Genomic DNA, 16,588 nt, shown 5'->3' with positions numbered 1-16,588 from the left:
GAGGCCTGGCTTGACAAAGCCCTGGCTGGGATGATTTAGTTGGGGATTGGTCCTGCTTTGAGCAGGGGGTTGGACTAGATGCCCTCCTGAGGTCCCTTCCAACCCTGATCTTCTATGATTCTATGGTCACACCACAGGGCAGATGCCAGTTTGCAGGCAAGTGAAAAACTGCAGGCCTCACTGAAAACGTCACAGAGCAAGATGGGTGAGGTAATATCTTTTTACTGGACCAACTTTTGAGCTTACAGAGAGCTCTTCTTTAGGTCTGGGCAAGATACTACCTCACGCAGCTTGTCTTTCTGTAGCCTGGGCCAACATGGCTACACCACCACTCTATTATAAAACCAGCGTGACGCACCCCTGGCCGCCAGGCAGGATTCTTCTGCCGGCACAGTAAGACACCTCCCTGAGTGGAGGAAGCTGTGCTGACGGAAGCACGATTCTGTTGCCTTCTCCCTGGGGGGTTTGCTGGCATAACTGGGGGGGGCCACCCCTGCCCAATGTAGTTATGCCAAAGGTTGCCTGATTTGTCTTTTTGCTCTTCACACAACACCTGTAGGAAGAAGGAGCCACGCGGGCACAGTGGGGTCCAAATCACCATGGTTCTGAATGACCTACAATGTGCAAGGGCCAGTTCCATATGCCCCGCTGCTCTGGTCGGGCTGTGACCCTGAAACACAGGGAGTGCCCAGAGAGGGCTCCCACTGTTTAAAGGGACACCATGCAATTACCAGACCCTGCACCCACCCGTGCAACGTTCATTCAGCTCCCCTGGGCACATGCATTCGGGCACAACCTGTAATTCCATGCTCACAGGCTGGCGTTTTTATGGCACTGCGAACAAGGTCGCTGGCGCTAACTGAATGCGGCCACGGTTTGGTATTCCTCCTTCCCGGGGTCATTCAGTGCGTGGCCCTGAGCCTTATTTCATGCGCCCCCCCAAAAAAAAACCCTGCGCTAAAGATGGAGTATCTGATTTCCATGTGGGTTTCTGGAATGCACTCGCAGAGCACCTCAGATCTTCACACCACTCTGCCTCCGTTCCCCGTCTGTAAAATGGAATAATCCCTCTGTGCTTTACAGAGACAGACACCTGCTTGAAGTGTGCCCACCGGGTTTGGGGGCCTGTATGGCTGGGGGCGCCCATGCAGCACTCTGCATCCTGAAAACCACGCCTCAGGAGTCTTTGGTTGGCAACGCAGGGGCGACCCCTGAAAAGCCGGGTGACTTCTCGACATCGCACGGGGAGCCTCTGGCAGAATCAGGGGCAGAACCCAGCACTCGTGGGTCCCGAGCCAGAAGGGATCTGCATGCTTTCGGCTGCTGCAGCAATTGAGGCAGGGCGCCTGTGGACAACGGGCTCGCCCCTTAACCCTCAACAGATTCGTCCTGGGCAGGGAGCAAGCGGTGCTGGTTAATGGGCAGGGAGCTGCATGGCTGGGAGCTGAGTGGGGGCTCACTGGGCATGTGTTCTGTGTCCTCCGGAAGGCATGGGAGCAGGGTGGGGAGGGGAGGGTGGGTTGAGTCCTGGGGGGTGGTGGGGCGTGTTCCCCACAGCCTGAGTTAGTGGATGGGCTGTGTGGGGGGGTACGTGCCCAGCAGGGGGTGAGAGCAGGTGCTATCTGGGGGTTGGTGCAAACCCCTCCATGTCTGGCTAGGGAGCAGAGGATGGTGTGTACCCCGTGGCCAGCGTGACAGTAGCTGGCGTGTGGTGTGAGTAGGGTGTGGGGGCTGCCTTGGTGAGGGGATGCGATTTACACAAGTGCGGGAGTGAGTGTGCGCGCCATGTACACCTTTGGCGTGCAGGGCCGGGGTGAGGCGGGGGCAGGGGGGGTGTGCGTGGGAGCGTGCAGACTGCATAGCGAGCTGTGTTCCCTTGCCAGGCCCCGCTCCTGTTAATGGTTAATGTTGCCAGCCAGCGGCTTGGTGCACAGCCTCCCGCCAGGAGCTATCAGCCCTGCCATCAGCACTGAGAACAAACTGTACCTCAGTGGGATGGTTTGTTTTCATTCCTTTCTCTCCTCCCCGGGACATGATACCTGCAGGTGCACAGGGCTCTAATCAGCCCCACGGGATTGCTGCTCCGCACTCCTGTAATCTTCCCCGGCGCTGCCGCGTGCTAGGCGCCACTGCCCGCCACGCACCGGCCTCGGCTCAGCCCTGCTCCAGCCAGCCACCTCCCAGCGCCCCTACGGGCTCGCCCGCTCTGCCGGGCCAGGCTGGGTTGAGCTGCATGCGTGAGGGCAGTTCCCTGGGCCTGCCCCCTGTGCTAGCCCACTCCCTTTGGCAGGCCGGGCGTCCAGCAGACAGAGCCGCGCTGCAGCTCAGAGCTGCCCCAGGAAGCTGTGCTGGTCGGTAACACCTGGTCATACCCACGTGGGGAAGGGAGTTAGAACGGCACCCCCACGCACACTCACACGCATGCAATACCCTGCACACCCTGATCCCCGGCAGCTCCCTCAGACGCTGGCCCCTGCGTGAGAGCCGGAGACGAACTCAGCCTGGCGCAGCAGAATCAGCCGTGTGGCTGGCCAGCGGGGCCTGGGCCCGGCTCCAGTGTCGTTCCCCTGACTGACCCGTGCCCAGGGTGCACTGCCACCAAGCTCCCTCTGCAGAGGGCCCTGGGGCACACAGGGCCGTTGTCCTCCCTGGCACTGGGCAGCCTTAGAAGGTGCTCAGGTGAGGGGGGAGCTCTGGTGCTGGGGATGGTGGGGGTCCAGCCTGGGTAGTGGGAGCCTTTGCTTTCTCCGGTGCCGTGAAGAGGGACGTGTGTCTGAAGCAGGCAGGGATGGGATGTGATTCCAGGCTTTCCTGCTCTTCTTCTTGGGCATCTCTCCTGGTATCTCCTCCTTCCCACAGGCCAGCTCGGAGGCACAGTGAGACTTACCCATGTGGGTCTTCACACCACACCGAGTCCCTCCTTCCCCCAGCGCGGTGCGTCGACGCTGCACGGGCTCGGTGCTGGTGCTGCTCGATTGGTGCAATCCCGTTATAAATCCCGCCGGGGCCTGCTCTGCCCCCGGGGGCAGCGGGGGTGCGTTGGGGGCCCAGAACTGCCCGGGCCAGCCGGGTGTTCGCCATTGCAGACTGAGCCTTTGCGTCTCCGGGGGCTCGGCCCGAGGCACCAGAGCTCGTGTACGGAAAGGAGCGGTCACCGCCCTCCCCCAGCACCCACGACACCCTGTCCCTGCTCTGCAGCACCGGGGCTCCGTGGCGAGCAGGTGTCAGTCCTACTGGCTAAGGAATTGTTGGGAAAGGGGTGTGGGGGGCTTGGTTGTGCTTGACTCACTTGCCGGTTGCTTGCCATAACGCCCGTCAGCTCCCAGCACTGCTGCGGTTTGCATTGTCCTACAGGCAGGGTGCTCTGTCCAGAAAAGAGCCTTTGCTAAGGGACAGCGGGGGGGAGTGCAGGGGGGCTGAGTGGCCTGTGTTAGTCTTCAGCCATCCTTGATATGAAAAGCCAGAAAATAAAGGTCTTGAATCATGCTTGGCAAAGGGTGGGTCCCTGTTCAAAGGACAAGCCCCTCGTCCCGTGCCGCCATCTGTCCCAGTGCACCCCCGGGGACTGCAGCCTCCTGAGTCACCCGCCCGTCTGCCCTGCCAACCCGCTGCCCGAGAGGAGTGAATCCTGGTGCCTGCGGCAGGGAGACGGGAGCGTCCGAGGCAACCTCTCCTCCCTCCAGTGCTGCGTGGCTGGCACAGCTCTGAAGGCCCTGCATAAACGGTGGCTGTTGGCTTTATTGATGGTCTCTGCAGCAGACTGGTGGCTTTCAAATCAAACTGAAGACAACGGCGATTCCAGCAGGTCTCACTCGTGTTTGCATCGCACTTCGGAGCATGCTGAAAGGGTGCTAAACGCTTACTCTGGTTGGAGCTTGAGCGTTTCCATGCGAACGGGTCTCGGCAGTCACTGGTCAGCTACATGTTGGCTAGGCCTGGGCTCTGCCCGAGGGGGAGTTTTTCCCGGAAGTCTGATTTCCAAGCGCGAGGAGAGGGACCCAACCCGCCTTGCTGGGCCGATCGAATGGAAGGGAGCGTTTCTGGGCCGGCTTCGGCACCAGGATGAGCGGCGCAGGACGCTGGAGCATGGCAGGGGAATGACCCGCCCCGGGGCTGCTGGCAGCTGGTTTGATTGGGTGCGGGGCTTGAAATTGCCGTTGTAACGGTGGTGCAAACCGCTTCTGTGCTCTTAGTAACGGTCCCTCCGGCTCTGGAGGCGGGAGGCTGCTGCGTGAATGCGACTGTCTGGCGCGCACGGGCCCCTTCCCAGGGAGGGGGCCAGCTGGACGGGCTGCATTGCTAGACGGGAGAGTTTAAACCTCACAGATGCCACGTGGCCAGAGAATTGCTGGGCTGAGATTGCCCGCCGCCCCCTAAAAGACGAACACGGAGAGCCCCGAGAGAGGTGCGGCTTGCGTTTGTCCTCACAAGGCGCCTTTGCCGCTACTGCCCAGCGAGAAGGCCAGGCCGGGCGGGGTGCTGCAGGCGGGGCAGGGGACTGATATGGTCTTTAAGGCGGTCGTTGCAGCTTGTTAGGGGTGTGAGAATTCTGGCCCTGAGCCACGGCTGCACTTGCCGAAGCACCTGACACATCCCGTTGACTTGGTTAGGCCCCAGACACCTATAGGGAAGCACGTGTGTAAGCGGGTGGTGTTGGATTGGAGCCTGTGGCCTGGTCTACACTAAGCTACATCGCCCAGGGGTGTGAAAAATCCACACCCGTACATGGCGTAGTGTAGACAGTGCTGGTCAACAGAAGGATTCTTCTATCGCCCTAGCTACCGCTTATCAGGGAGGTGGATTACCTGTACCGATGGCAGAGTTCCTCCCGTTGGCATCGGTACTCTCCAGACTGCAGCGTTTCAGTGTACAGAGTGGGTGAGGCTTGGTGAATGAGGCAGGGTGGCCCCTTTATGGTCGAATACTTTTTTTTAATCGGCAGGAAACCAAAGGCTGCAGAGTAAAATTGCCATCTCTCTTCCAGCGTCTCTGAACTTCTTTTCTTTCTGGCATCTAAATAAATCAAAATTACGTCTAACTCAAATATTTGTGGCTATTTTTAGCAGATGATTTCACTCCAGTTTTACAGAAAACCCCAATTAGGGTGGAGACAAAGAATGGACAGTTTCAGCCCCAAAGGACAGAGAACAGAGGGTGCGAATGGAAAGTGTCTTGCAACCTTAACAACACTGTAACTGCGGTGGAACTATCCACAGCATTACAGAGTCCGCATTCGCTCCCTTGCTGTAAACCAACAGAGCCCATTCTTTGCTCTGGTGTTCACGCCGGCGCTCTGAACACGTTCGGTGTCTTTCTCTTGAGTTGTTCCAAAGCAGATTCAATCCTTGTTGCCCATATTCCCTCCACGGCATGATGGTAACATGTGGACTTAACAATGTGTGAATGCATTTCTGCAATATTTTTATCTGTCCTACCATTTCCCTCCTTTTCTTTGGATGCTTTGCAGAGACTTTCAGGTTCTCTTCCCTTTGACTGGAACTGTAAACGATCTTCAGAAGGCTAAAAATATCCAGGGAAGGAAGCGTTTTCCACCGAGATTATTGTTAACGATCAAATTCAGGCAGAACAGTCCCTAGTTTCGGGTGGTTTCCCTGTGAAAGGCTGCCCAAGGTGGGTTGCAAGGTGCCAGTGGCATAGGGCTTGCGTTGCCCCATTACCAGGCTGCAGATGAATTGCTGCTGCAGGAGTTTCAGCCCGTGGAACAAGCTGTTAGATGACTATAAATCTTGCTCTGTATCCTGGAGAAGTCTTGTGCTGACCGACCCTGTAGAATTCCACCTCTGTGCTCCCAGCGGTCGCACATTGGGAGCCATCTCCTTCAGTTTTCCCACCTCAGCCCAGGGTACATGAGACCAGCTGTTGGAGATTGGGAGATCTTGGTCGGCTGCGAAGTGTTGCTGACTTTCATTGCTAGTCTTGTGAGATTTGGCATCTGTCACAAAACCCCAGCTTCTGGAGTCAGGTGATTGGGTGGGAGTCTCACTGGCTTTTTTTTTTTTTTTTTTTTTAATGAAAGTTTCTAGCCCTCGTGGCTGTGTGAAAATGTGACTTGAAAAGCCAGAAGATGAATTAAAAGAATCCCAAATGTCCACATTTTTAAACCCTCCTGACTTTGTAGCCAGCCTCCAAGTGTTGAATGCATGGGGCTAGCAGTGCTGAGTGGGGGACGCGGTGCCAGCAGGAGCCAGGACAGGACAGGGTGCTAGATCTGACAAGCTGTATCATCCGGCTGGCCCCTGATCCTTCCCGCTCTCGGCTTGGCAGTGTGAATGATCTAGGGTGTTTATCTGGGGCTATTTTTAGAGCTCTGCTCTGTGATGGGTTTGGAGATAAATGAGTGTTTTGTTCCTCTTCTGTGAGGTAAAAACAGCAGCTGAGTGACCTAATAAATCCCTGTGCCAAGGTCACGTCCCCATGGGATGGGGGCCTCCTCCCTTGCTGCTTGTCTGCGATGAGATCGGAGGGGAAGATTAGGGAGGTGGTGGAGTATGAGCAGGGCTTGGCTCCCGGGCGGCGTGGGAAGGGGTGGAAGGGCAGCAGGAGGCTGGGGCTGTTACTGCAGCCCCTGGGAAAGCTGCGCGCATTTGGAGCGGATGACGTTCATGTGGTGGCAGGTGCCCTGATGATAGCCCTGGGGGCCGAAGTCCTCGGCTCATCCCCAGACCAGGTACAGCCTGGAGAGCAGCGTCCGCCGCGGGCTGGCTCACCAGCGTACCTCAGCCTGCGCTGCAGGAGGAGAGAGGCCAGTTTCCAGGGCTCGTTGGTTCCTGAACCTCGTTGTGGAGCCTAAAGCAGCCCAGCCGCTTGTGGGGAGGTGAGGGGGACAGGCCGGCCGGCCGGACTGGCACCTCTGCGCGCTGGGTTTGGGCGGCTGTGACCGCTCCCACGGGGAAGAAGGCCCTTGCACTGCTGGGTTTGTGCCGTGGGTTGGGGCTTGGTGCACAGGTATTACCCTGGAGTAGGCACCATAAGTATATTTTAGACAGTTCCACATGTCCAGTCCGTGCTAGGCTTTCTCCGTAAGAATCTGTTATGCCGGAGGTGGGATGGATCCCCGGAAATGTGTCTTTGATCTCTGGGCAGCAGCAAAGCACTTTGAAGCTGGTGGACTAAATGGGAGAGCAGTTAAATGTCCCTTCATATAGTGATAGCTGAGACAGTAGAAGCCACCACTCAAATCACAGGCCAATGTGGCAAAACTGGAGTAGGAGTCGAGCCATGCAATCTGAGGGGTTTTCCCAGGGATCTTAATGCAAACACAACGGGCTGTGTATGGTTTGGTGGAGATGTATGTATGTGCTAAACACAAACAGCAGACAAGAGGAGAGGGCCCAGAGAAACCCAAGGAGCCTGCAAGAGCTTCCTTGTTCACAAATCCAAGCCTCTTTCCAGCAAGCACACTGCCCAAAAAGCTCTGTGTCTTGGCTTTCTCACAGGGTCATGCTCTTAGCACTGAACACAGCAGATGTCAAACAGGACTTTCCATGTTCTTTGTCAATAAACAGGTTTGCATCACAGAAACACCTGACCTCATCATCAACGTCTCCTCTTAACAAAAACAACCAGCAAGGACCTGAATATTGGTTAACATCTTGGGCTAAAAAGGGGATGACTAAAGCTTGGTGTCCTGTTCGAACTTTAAGTCCTTAGTTAAGGTCAAGTCTACACTGCAGGCTTCTGCCAGAATAGCTGTGTTGGCCGGGGTGTGAAGAGGTCTGAGTCCTGATTGGCAAAAGCCCAGAGTGTAAATGGAGCTGGACTGGGAAAGCTGCCCTTTTATGGGTATAGCTTGTTTTGCTCGGGGTTGTGCTATGCCAATATGTAGCGCAGTGTTGCCGATGTAGCTGCATTCGCAGTCAGGAGGGCTTTGCCAGCGCTGTGTACCAGCACTCGCTGGCCCCGGGAGCGCTCCTAGCCACGGGTGACACACACACGTCCGGAATGTCTCAAGTCGTGTTTCCAGTTGTGCTACTTCTCTCAAGTTAACCCAGGACCACAAACTCTATCCAGACACCCCGCCTGAGACGCATGAAAGCAGTTGCGTCTCTGGGGTGCGTCGTACGTGGGTTTAAAAACGTACCTCCCCCACGCTGGCTGCCAAATCTCACAGCTGGGCTCCCGGTCACTGCTGGCACTCAGCTGGGAGCTGCCGCTGTGCTCGAGGCAGTGCTGCCCAGTGGCTGGATGAACAGCCTGGGAGCCAGGAGCCTGGGTTCTGCTCCTGACTCTGGACCGTATGGTGCCATTCTTTGCTGGAGTTAATGGGGAGTTCTGCTTAACAGCTAGGGGCACCCTCTGCCCCTCAGTCACCAGCTCCCTATGACAACCTGGCCTGCCTGTGCTCATCTATAAACGAGGCATAATGAGACTTACCTGCCTTTTGAAGGCCCTTTGAATGGTTCTCATGACAGATTTCGTAGCAACAATAAAATCCCCATGGAGTAGATCCTGCCCCCCTGCCCGCAAGGCGCATAGGTGCTGCTCCAGCAGAGGGTCTCTGTGCACGCATCCCGCTCTGGGCCAGATCCTCAGCTGTGCCCGGTGGGGAGTGAGAGGGCAAGATGGCTTAGCTACCTTTCCACACACCCCACTCCTGCTGGGGCTGAGGTGGGGGATAAGTTACGGTGGCTGCAGCAGGCCCATAAGTAAGGACCTGTTGGCTGAGGATTGGCCAGGTCACGGTGCCCTGGCTCTGCCCCCCATCCTGCCCCTGATATGTTTTCTATGTGTAGGGGGAGGATGTGGTGTCAAGCTAGCTGCCATGGCTTCACACCACCCCCAAACTCCCTGACACAGAGAGAATCCTGGCTGCCCTTTTAGGGCATCTTCCCAGCTGGGGGGGGGGCGGGGGGGGAAGGGGGGGATATGTGTGGGCCCAGTCCCTGTTTCCTGGAGCTCAGGGTGTGGAGGCTGCAGCTGGGCCATTTTGTAGGCAGCGGGCAGCGCTTAGCACCCTCGCTCGCTAAGTCTTCTCTTGGCTCTTGCAGGGTGTGATTCTGGGTTTGGAAAGCAGGCCGCGCGCCACTTGGATTCCATGGGCTTTAAGGTGTTTGCGAGCGTGCTGGACCTGGAGAGCGCTGGCGCCAAGGAGCTCCGGCAGAGCTGCTCGCCAAGCCTCACGCTGCTGCAAATGGACCTGACCAAACCGGACGACATCCGGAAAGCCCAGCAGCTCGTCCAGCCCCAGACGGCGAGCACAGGTAGGAGCCCTGGCTTCCGGGCGCCCCCGTCCGCATCAGACCGCTGGGGGCAGCCCATCACGAGCAACCCCACGCGGGGCCCTGCTAGGGCGGTGACCTCAGCCTGTGGAGCAGGGCCCCAGACCAGCCCCTTCTGCCCGGTATTCCGGTTACGCTGCTCAGGCTGCACCCACAGCCTCCCCCCGCGATCCGCGTGGGAGTCAGCTGTTCGTTTCTCCTGCTCCTTCCTGGCAGTGGCTGTGCCCCCAACTCAGCTCTCCCCTCACCCTTGGGCTCCAGCTTTGCAGGTGCATGGAAAACGATCTGTGCCTGGCTCTGAACCGCTGTCCCCTCCTGACCTGGGGAGCGCTCTTTGGTGGGAGGGGATAGCTCACGGGTCCTGGTGGGTCCCCTCCCTGCATCAGGGTAAAGCTGAGTTCCCTAAGCATCCCCGGTCGGCGCGGGCTTTCCAGGCAGTCGAACGGGGGGCAGCATCAGGCCGCGCTGGTCCCATGCCTGCATCCCGCTGACGCTCGCCTTCTCCGCGCCCCTCCCCACAGGGCTCTGGGGTTTGGTGAACAACGCAGGCTTCGACGACACCATCGCTGACGCCGAGCTCTCCCCGCTCTGCAAATTCCGCACCTGCATGGATGTGAACTTCTTTGGCACGCTTGAGCTCACCAAAGCACTGCTGCCCCTGCTCCGCTCCTCCCGGGGCAGGATTGTGACCGTCAGCAGCCCGGCAGGTAAGGGCCCGGTCCCCACCCGGTGGGGAAGAAGTGGGGCTGGGGGGGGGGGACCAGGCCACAGTGCCTCATAAGACCGGCCACATAGAGTCAGACCAAAGGTCCATCTAACCCAGTGTCCTGTCTTCTGCCAGTGGCCAGTGCCAGGTGCCCCAGAGGGAATGCACAGAACAGGGAATCAGCGAATGAGCCATCCCCTGTCGTCCACTCCCAGCTTCTGGCAGTCAGAGGTTTCCCAGGAGCTGTAGTTTGGTTGCATTTGATGGTGAGCTGCTCACTAGGGCCCCAGTATCTTTCATCTGGCCTCAGCTCGTAGATACCAAGCCAGGTTTGCCCCGATCCCCAGTAATGTATGTTTTATCTGGCACCTGTAGCCTAGGCTACCAAATTTCTAATTGCACAAAACTGAGCACCCTAGCCCCGCCCCTTCCCCGATGCCACGCCCCCTGCCCACCCCGCCCCTTCTCCGAGGCCCTGCCCCCTGCTCACTACATTCCCCCTCCCTCAGTGGCTCACTCTCCTCCACCCTCACTCACTTTCACCAGGCTGGGACAAGGGGTTGGTGTGCAGGCTGGGGTGGGGGATCTAAATGGGGGTGCGGGCTCTGGGGTGGGGTTGGGGTGCAGGAGGTGGCTCCAGGCCAGGGCAGGGGGTTGGGGTATGGGAGGGGGTGAGGGCTCCTTTTGGGGGTACAGGCTCTGGGGTGGGGCTGGGGATGAGGGGTTTGGGGTGTAGGGGGGGGCTCAGGGCTGGGGCAGGGCTTACCTCAGGCAGCTCCCAGTCAGCAGTGCAGCGGGGGGGCTAAGGCAGGCTGACTGCCTGTCCTGACGCTGTGCTGCACCCTAGAAGCGGCCAGCAGGTCTGGCTCCTAGGCGGAGGTACGGCAGGTGGCTCTGCACACTGCTGTCATCCGCAGGCACCACCCCCGCAGCTCCCATTGGCCCCGTTCTCCCCTGTCGAGGAGCCAGACGTGCTGGCTGCTTCCGGGGCGTAGTGCGGAGTCAGGACTGGTAGGAACTAGCCTGCCTTAGCTCTGCAGCACCGCCGATGGGACTTCGAACGGCCCGGTTGGCGGTGCTGACTGGAGCTGCCAGGTTCCCTTTCGAGCGGGTGTTCCGGTCGAAAACCGAACACCTGGTCACCCCACTGTGGCCGCAGCATCTCCGCGTACCAAGCAGCAAACACAGCGAAGAGTCCAGCAAGGGGACTAGCTGCCTCCTTCCTGCCCAGAAAGCTGCAGAATGTTTTTATTTTTGCTGGGCAGGGTCAGCTGCTCCCTCTTCCCCTGCTGCCATTGTGAGGTTTGCATCTTGTTCTGAAGGCAGAGCTCCAAGCGTTGGGGGCGTTCTCTCCCCCAGGAGGCAGGTCCATAGCCTTGTGCGACTTGCCACGAATTTCCGACCCCTGCTGCCACACGCCTCCCCCTGGAGGCTGGCGGGTCCATTCTGGGAACTGTTCCGAGAGCTTGACGCCCTGGGCGAGTGGCGCGGCTTTGGGTCACTTGCTCCAATGTCATGGGGGTCTTTGAGGAGGAGAAGTGATATCGTGACACTCGCCTGTTGTTCGAGACGGAGGCCAGTAGGGTATGCAGTGCCGGGGGTGAGGTGCTCTCAACTGGAGGTGGAGTTAGGACTCAGACTCGGGTCTCAGCTGTGACAGTCCTGAGTTTCACCCCCCTGTGTCTCTTGGAAAGGACGTGCCAATCTGTGCTTAGCCGTGCTGTGCTGAAGTGCTGGACCACGCCTTCCCCCCAGGACCGGGACCCAGGAGTTCTGATACCCGTAACTGTTACGTAGTCTCGCAAATACTTCTGCCCCCACAGCAACGGCCCGTGTGTTTTCTTCTCTCCAAGGCGACATGCCGTACCCGTGTCTAGCAGCGTACGGGGCCTCGAAAGCTGCCCTCACCCTCCTCATGGACACGTTCCGAAGCGAGCTGGAGCCCTGGGGGGTCAAAGTGAGCGTGATCCTACCCGGCTACTTCAAAACGGGTAAGAGCTCCTCACCTGCCAGCCGGGCTGTGATGGGGGGACACATGGTGTGAGGCCTGCCTAGGGTGGTGTATTGGGCAGGTTTGTCACAACGGCCTGCGTCTCAGGGAACAACCCGCACTCCTTGCTGTGAGTGAAGCCCGGCTCCCGAAAGCCGGCTGTGTGGGAAGACGCCCAGTCCCAGCTGTCCCCCGAATGTTTAACTAACACCGGCTGTGAAATGCTCAGTAATTAAAGCCTCGATTTGTACAGGAGAGGAGGAAAGGACCAGCCGCGTCCGCGTCTTGGTAAAGATCAGATAACTGAGAGATTGCTCAAGATCACTTCAGGCACTGCCAGGACTAGAACCCTGAACTCTCTAATGTCACAGAACTAGCTGTCATTTGCTTCCCTTTTGGGAGCGCTATGTACTGAGCTGTGCTGTGTCTAATTGCCCAGTATCCTAAGGGGCGAGACTGTCCAAATGTCCCCCTCGTGGCCACAGGTAAGAACACCGGCAGCTGCTGGATGCTGAGCTGTGTAGAAAATCTGGCTCTGGTTGCGATGCGGAGCCCCTCTAGAAAATCGGGCCTTAGCTGTCCCTTGGCCACACCTCACTCTTTTCTGGGACTGTGCTAACCATCCTTCCGGCCCCGGTCACGTCAGTTGCTCTGCTCTGAACTCTCTGCAGATTGGCAATACCCTCCTTCTCGTTGAAGTGCCCAGAACTGAACCCCACGTTCCAGGCGTGTTCGTACCCCAGGTTTAGAGAGGAGTGTTTCTCTGATGTGAGAGGAGACCTGCCAGCTGGGCACTCCCCAGCAGAGCTGGAAGGAGAGGGGCTTCATTGACACGGGTTCAGACCAAAACTACACGGGGCTTTTTCTGCTCCACTTCTGGGGAGAGCAACAGGGACAGATTTTGCTATTCGAACCCCAGCCAGTCCAAACATGGGGGGCAGGTCACTTGTGGTCCGCAGGGGAGATGGAACTTCAATATCGTGGAAATAACTTTGCTGGCGGCTCCTTCCCTGGCTGTGTGGTGTCTCCCGGGGCCAGAGATCTTGTCCTCGCTCTGTTTTGATGGGGCACTAAGCAGCCTTCTGGCTGCTGGATGAAGTGGTGCTTTTGGTCTGCAATATCATGTCTAATTTACTTGGCCCAAGTCTCAGCAATTCTGTTTCCCAGGGCACATCTAGGCATGAGATTATTTTCCCCAGCTATTTAGCAAGCTTTCTGCAGGCTGAATCTCACTTTACCTGCTGCCCGTGTGTCTTGTCTCTCTGGGACCTGCTACTGGGTTTCACGGGCCTCACTGATGTTAGCAACTCTTGCCAATTTAGTGTCATCATCTGCACACGTTGTCCGTGTGCTGTTTGCCTCGCCCTGTCATTATGATGCCATTACTTAACAGCAACGGTGGGCAGGGAGTGTCACAGAAAGATTGGAAACCCCGCAATGCACAACTCACAGCTAGATCAAAGGCAGCAAGTGCAGGGAGATATGTCCCTGGGGGAACGTGAGCAGGAGGTAGGGCTGCAACCTGGATGCCACTAGTTACTTTTAAAAATTCTTGCACTGCATTGCACAAAGGAGGAGTGTGGGCTTGTCCACACATGGAGCTGTTCTGGAGTGGCTGTTCTACTGTAAATTCACCCTAGTCCGGAACAAAGTTCCTGTGTAGACGAACCCTTACGTGGCCACAGAGGATCCGGCACCATGAGGTGCATGCCGAGGCAGCAGGCGGGGGACGCTGAAGTAGTGGAAAATCCAGGACTGAGGATGAGGGCTGAAGGCAGCGCAGAAGTGAGGGTGGCACTCCCATGATGACCCCCTTTTGGGTCAGGACCCCCATGGTTCCAACACTGTGAAATTTCAGGTGTAAACATTGAAACCGTGACATTGACTAATTTAAAATTCCTATAACCATAAAGTTGACCAAACTGGACCGTGACTTTGGTAGGGCCCTACCCAGCGGGGACGGGTCACCAACTTGTATCTACGCAGCCAAAAAATCCCCATGGCAGTGAGTCTCCGCCCGGGACAACTGTCTTGGGCTTGCAGGGCTCAACAAAGCACCGTGGATGTTCAGGCTGGGGCTGGACCCCTGGGCTCTGAGACCCTCCCCACTCACCGGGTTTCAGCCCGAGCATCTACACTGCAGTTTGAGCCCCGCAAGCGAGAGTCAATTGACCCGGGCTCTGAGCCGCACGGCCGCAGGGTATTTTTGCTGTGTAGATGTCCCCTGAGAACCGGAGGCCATTCCCGAGCAGGTGGCGTGTTCTCAGTCTGACAGACTGTCTCTCGCTGGGCAGCCTGGCCCTTAGAGCAGGTCCCCTGGAAGGGATTATGTGACGAGAACCACTGCATGATCCTGCCCCTCCTGCCAGGAGCACAGGCCGGCGGGGCCCGTTCTCGACCCCACGGCTGGGAGGAGGGAAGGTTCCCTAGGTTTGCTATCCATGGACGCCCTGGGTGGAGGAGGGGGATGCTGCGCTCTCTGCATTCCCCCGGGTCGTGCGTCTGGGATAGGGCGGCCAGGCAGCAGGGACCAGGGCTTAAGGCTGTTGGGTTCATTCTAGGTACGAGTTGCGACCCTGCCTACTGGCACGAGAAGAACGAGCAGCTCCTGGCCAGCCTGCCCACGGACTTGCTGCAGGCCTACGGGGAGGAGTACATCCATGAGATCAACAAGCAGTTTGTTAAATTCATGAAGATTGCGAATGAGGATTTGAGTTTAGTGGTGAACAGCATCGCCGACGCCCTCATCTCCACCACTCCAGCGCCACGCTATTACCCGGGGCGGGGCATACGGCTCATTTATTTCATCCACCACTACCTGCCCTCCGTCATCAGAGACCTCTTCCTTAAAGCATTCTTCATCAACCAAAAACTCCCCAGGGCGCTGCAGCCAAAGCACCAGAACGGGCTCAAGCAAGAATAACCCTTGCCGCAGGCTGCGGGGGAGCCAGGAAGGCGCCTGGAGCTGTTGTAAAGCAGTGGCGGGGTGGAGGGAGTCTTCTCACTGTATAGTCTTAGGCACAAAACTAGGTAAAACCGAGAGCGCGCACGTGCATGACACGGCCGCTGCGTTGTTTTTGTGTGCCGGGCAGGGCGAATCAGCACACTCAGAAACCAAATTGCTTTCTCTGAATCAAAGTGATGCAGATCTATTTCCTACTGTGTAAGAATCAAAGTGCTCGAGAGACCTTGGTAGGTATTATTTTTCCGACTGGGTGTCGCTCATGAAAAGGCCGCTGGCGAGACGCGGAATCACATATGGGTCAGTTGCCCCCACCATGTCATGTACCTGAGTGATTTTTCTCAGCTAAGTGAATTTTTCTTTGCTGCTGCTGGGATGTAAGTGTTAATCTCTCAGCTGTCTCTTGACTGGCTCAAGAATGGTGGCTTTTACCTGTCAATGGACCAAACCTGTGTCTGCCTCTCTGTGCAGCTCTTCACACTCCAGCCCAGGACCCAGCTCTCCTGGACTTCAGCTGGGACTGTGGTGGCCAAGTCTCGAGCGGATGGTCTACAGCTCTTTTCACAGGATGAATTATGTGATTGTCACTTTTTAAATAAACTGGTTATTTGTATTTCAGCTAAACCCCTGAGGTCTTGATCTCTCCTAGTGGAAGGCGGTGGGGCTTCCCAGGGGAAGTCCACACCCATAGATGTTGGAAATGGTCATTCAGTCCATCCCGCACCCAGTGCACGACTGGGCCCTACCAGAGTTGGCAGGGGGAGGACAGTCTTTGGGTGCGGGCAGCGTGTACCTCTATCAGAAGCAGCCCTGCAGGGGTGCAGCTCGCTGGCTGAGGGTGCTGTTTTCTGGATGTTTGAGTGTCTCGGGCTCTTTGAGGATCGGTGTGTGGGGATGTTAGTGCGTGGCTGGCGCTGTGATGGTTGTGTTCATGTTCTGAGGTTTGGCACATCGACCCATTTGTCGGGCTGCCCTCCAGGGCAGTGATTGTGGGTCTCTGTAGTGGGGGGGGCAGTATGCAGGGCTGAGTGTGTTTGTCCAGGGTTGTGGCTGTTGTGGGATGTGTTGCAGTGTGGCAGGCAGGCCAGTGCCCATTTACCCAGGGAGCCGGGACAGTTGGCTCTGCCAAGCCATCTCCAGGACACTTGCCCATGGCATTGGCATGTGGTGGCACAAGTGGCCAAGTGCTGTTGGGGGGGCAGCCCAGGGCCTGTCAGGGTGTGAGATGAGCACAGGCCTTGGGGAGGGGCACCCCACTGACAGGATAGGGAGCTTGTGAGGTGCAGGGGACGCTGGGGTAGCCCAGGGCCTCTCCCTGAGGCACAGGGTGATGGCTTCCCCCCACCCCAGCTGCTGCGGGTACCCACTGCAACGGCACGGAAGAGAAGCTGCTGCTTCAGCACCTTTCCCATCTCACCCTCCACGCAACCCAGCTGCACTGGGGACCTGCACAGCTCACCTCCTCCTGGGGGGTGAGGCCTAGCGAACTCGGTAATAGGCAGCACCAGCACCCCCGGGTCCTGGGACCTCTGCTGCCCCCAATCCCACGACACCCCCAGCCTGCTCCCCCACACCCCCGTAGTTACCATCCCCCCCAGCAACACTGCTCATGGGGCCACCTGAGGGACGGGCGCTGGCTGGGCTAGGAGCTCTGGGACACCTCCGGCTCCCTTCCATTCTCTAACCGGGGC

General features: G+C 57.8%; 1 protein-coding gene across 2 annotated transcripts in view; it reads left to right on the top strand.

Annotated features, from left to right (window-relative positions):
• HSD11B2 (hydroxysteroid 11-beta dehydrogenase 2) overlaps positions 1 to 15,515 on the top strand; it is a 55,635-nt gene extending 40,120 nt beyond the window's left edge. For both annotated transcript variants that reach the window (XM_074968415.1, XM_074968416.1), the window contains exons 2-5: positions 9,009 to 9,221; positions 9,761 to 9,946; positions 11,799 to 11,936; positions 14,497 to 15,515. In XM_074968415.1, coding sequence (XP_074824516.1) covers positions 9,009 to 9,221; positions 9,761 to 9,946; positions 11,799 to 11,936; positions 14,497 to 14,858 — 899 coding nt within the window. In that variant the 3' untranslated portion in view covers positions 14,859 to 15,515. The remainder of the gene's footprint in view (positions 1 to 9,008; positions 9,222 to 9,760; positions 9,947 to 11,798; positions 11,937 to 14,496) is intronic.
• Positions 15,516 to 16,588: the final 1,073 nt, after the last annotated feature.

This window comes from Natator depressus, chromosome 12, assembly GCF_965152275.1.
Source record: "Natator depressus isolate rNatDep1 chromosome 12, rNatDep2.hap1, whole genome shotgun sequence".
NCBI lineage: Eukaryota > Metazoa > Chordata > Testudines > Cheloniidae > Natator > Natator depressus.
The sequence above is the reverse complement of the archived record's forward strand: the minus strand, read 5'-3'. Positions and strand labels throughout refer to the sequence as shown.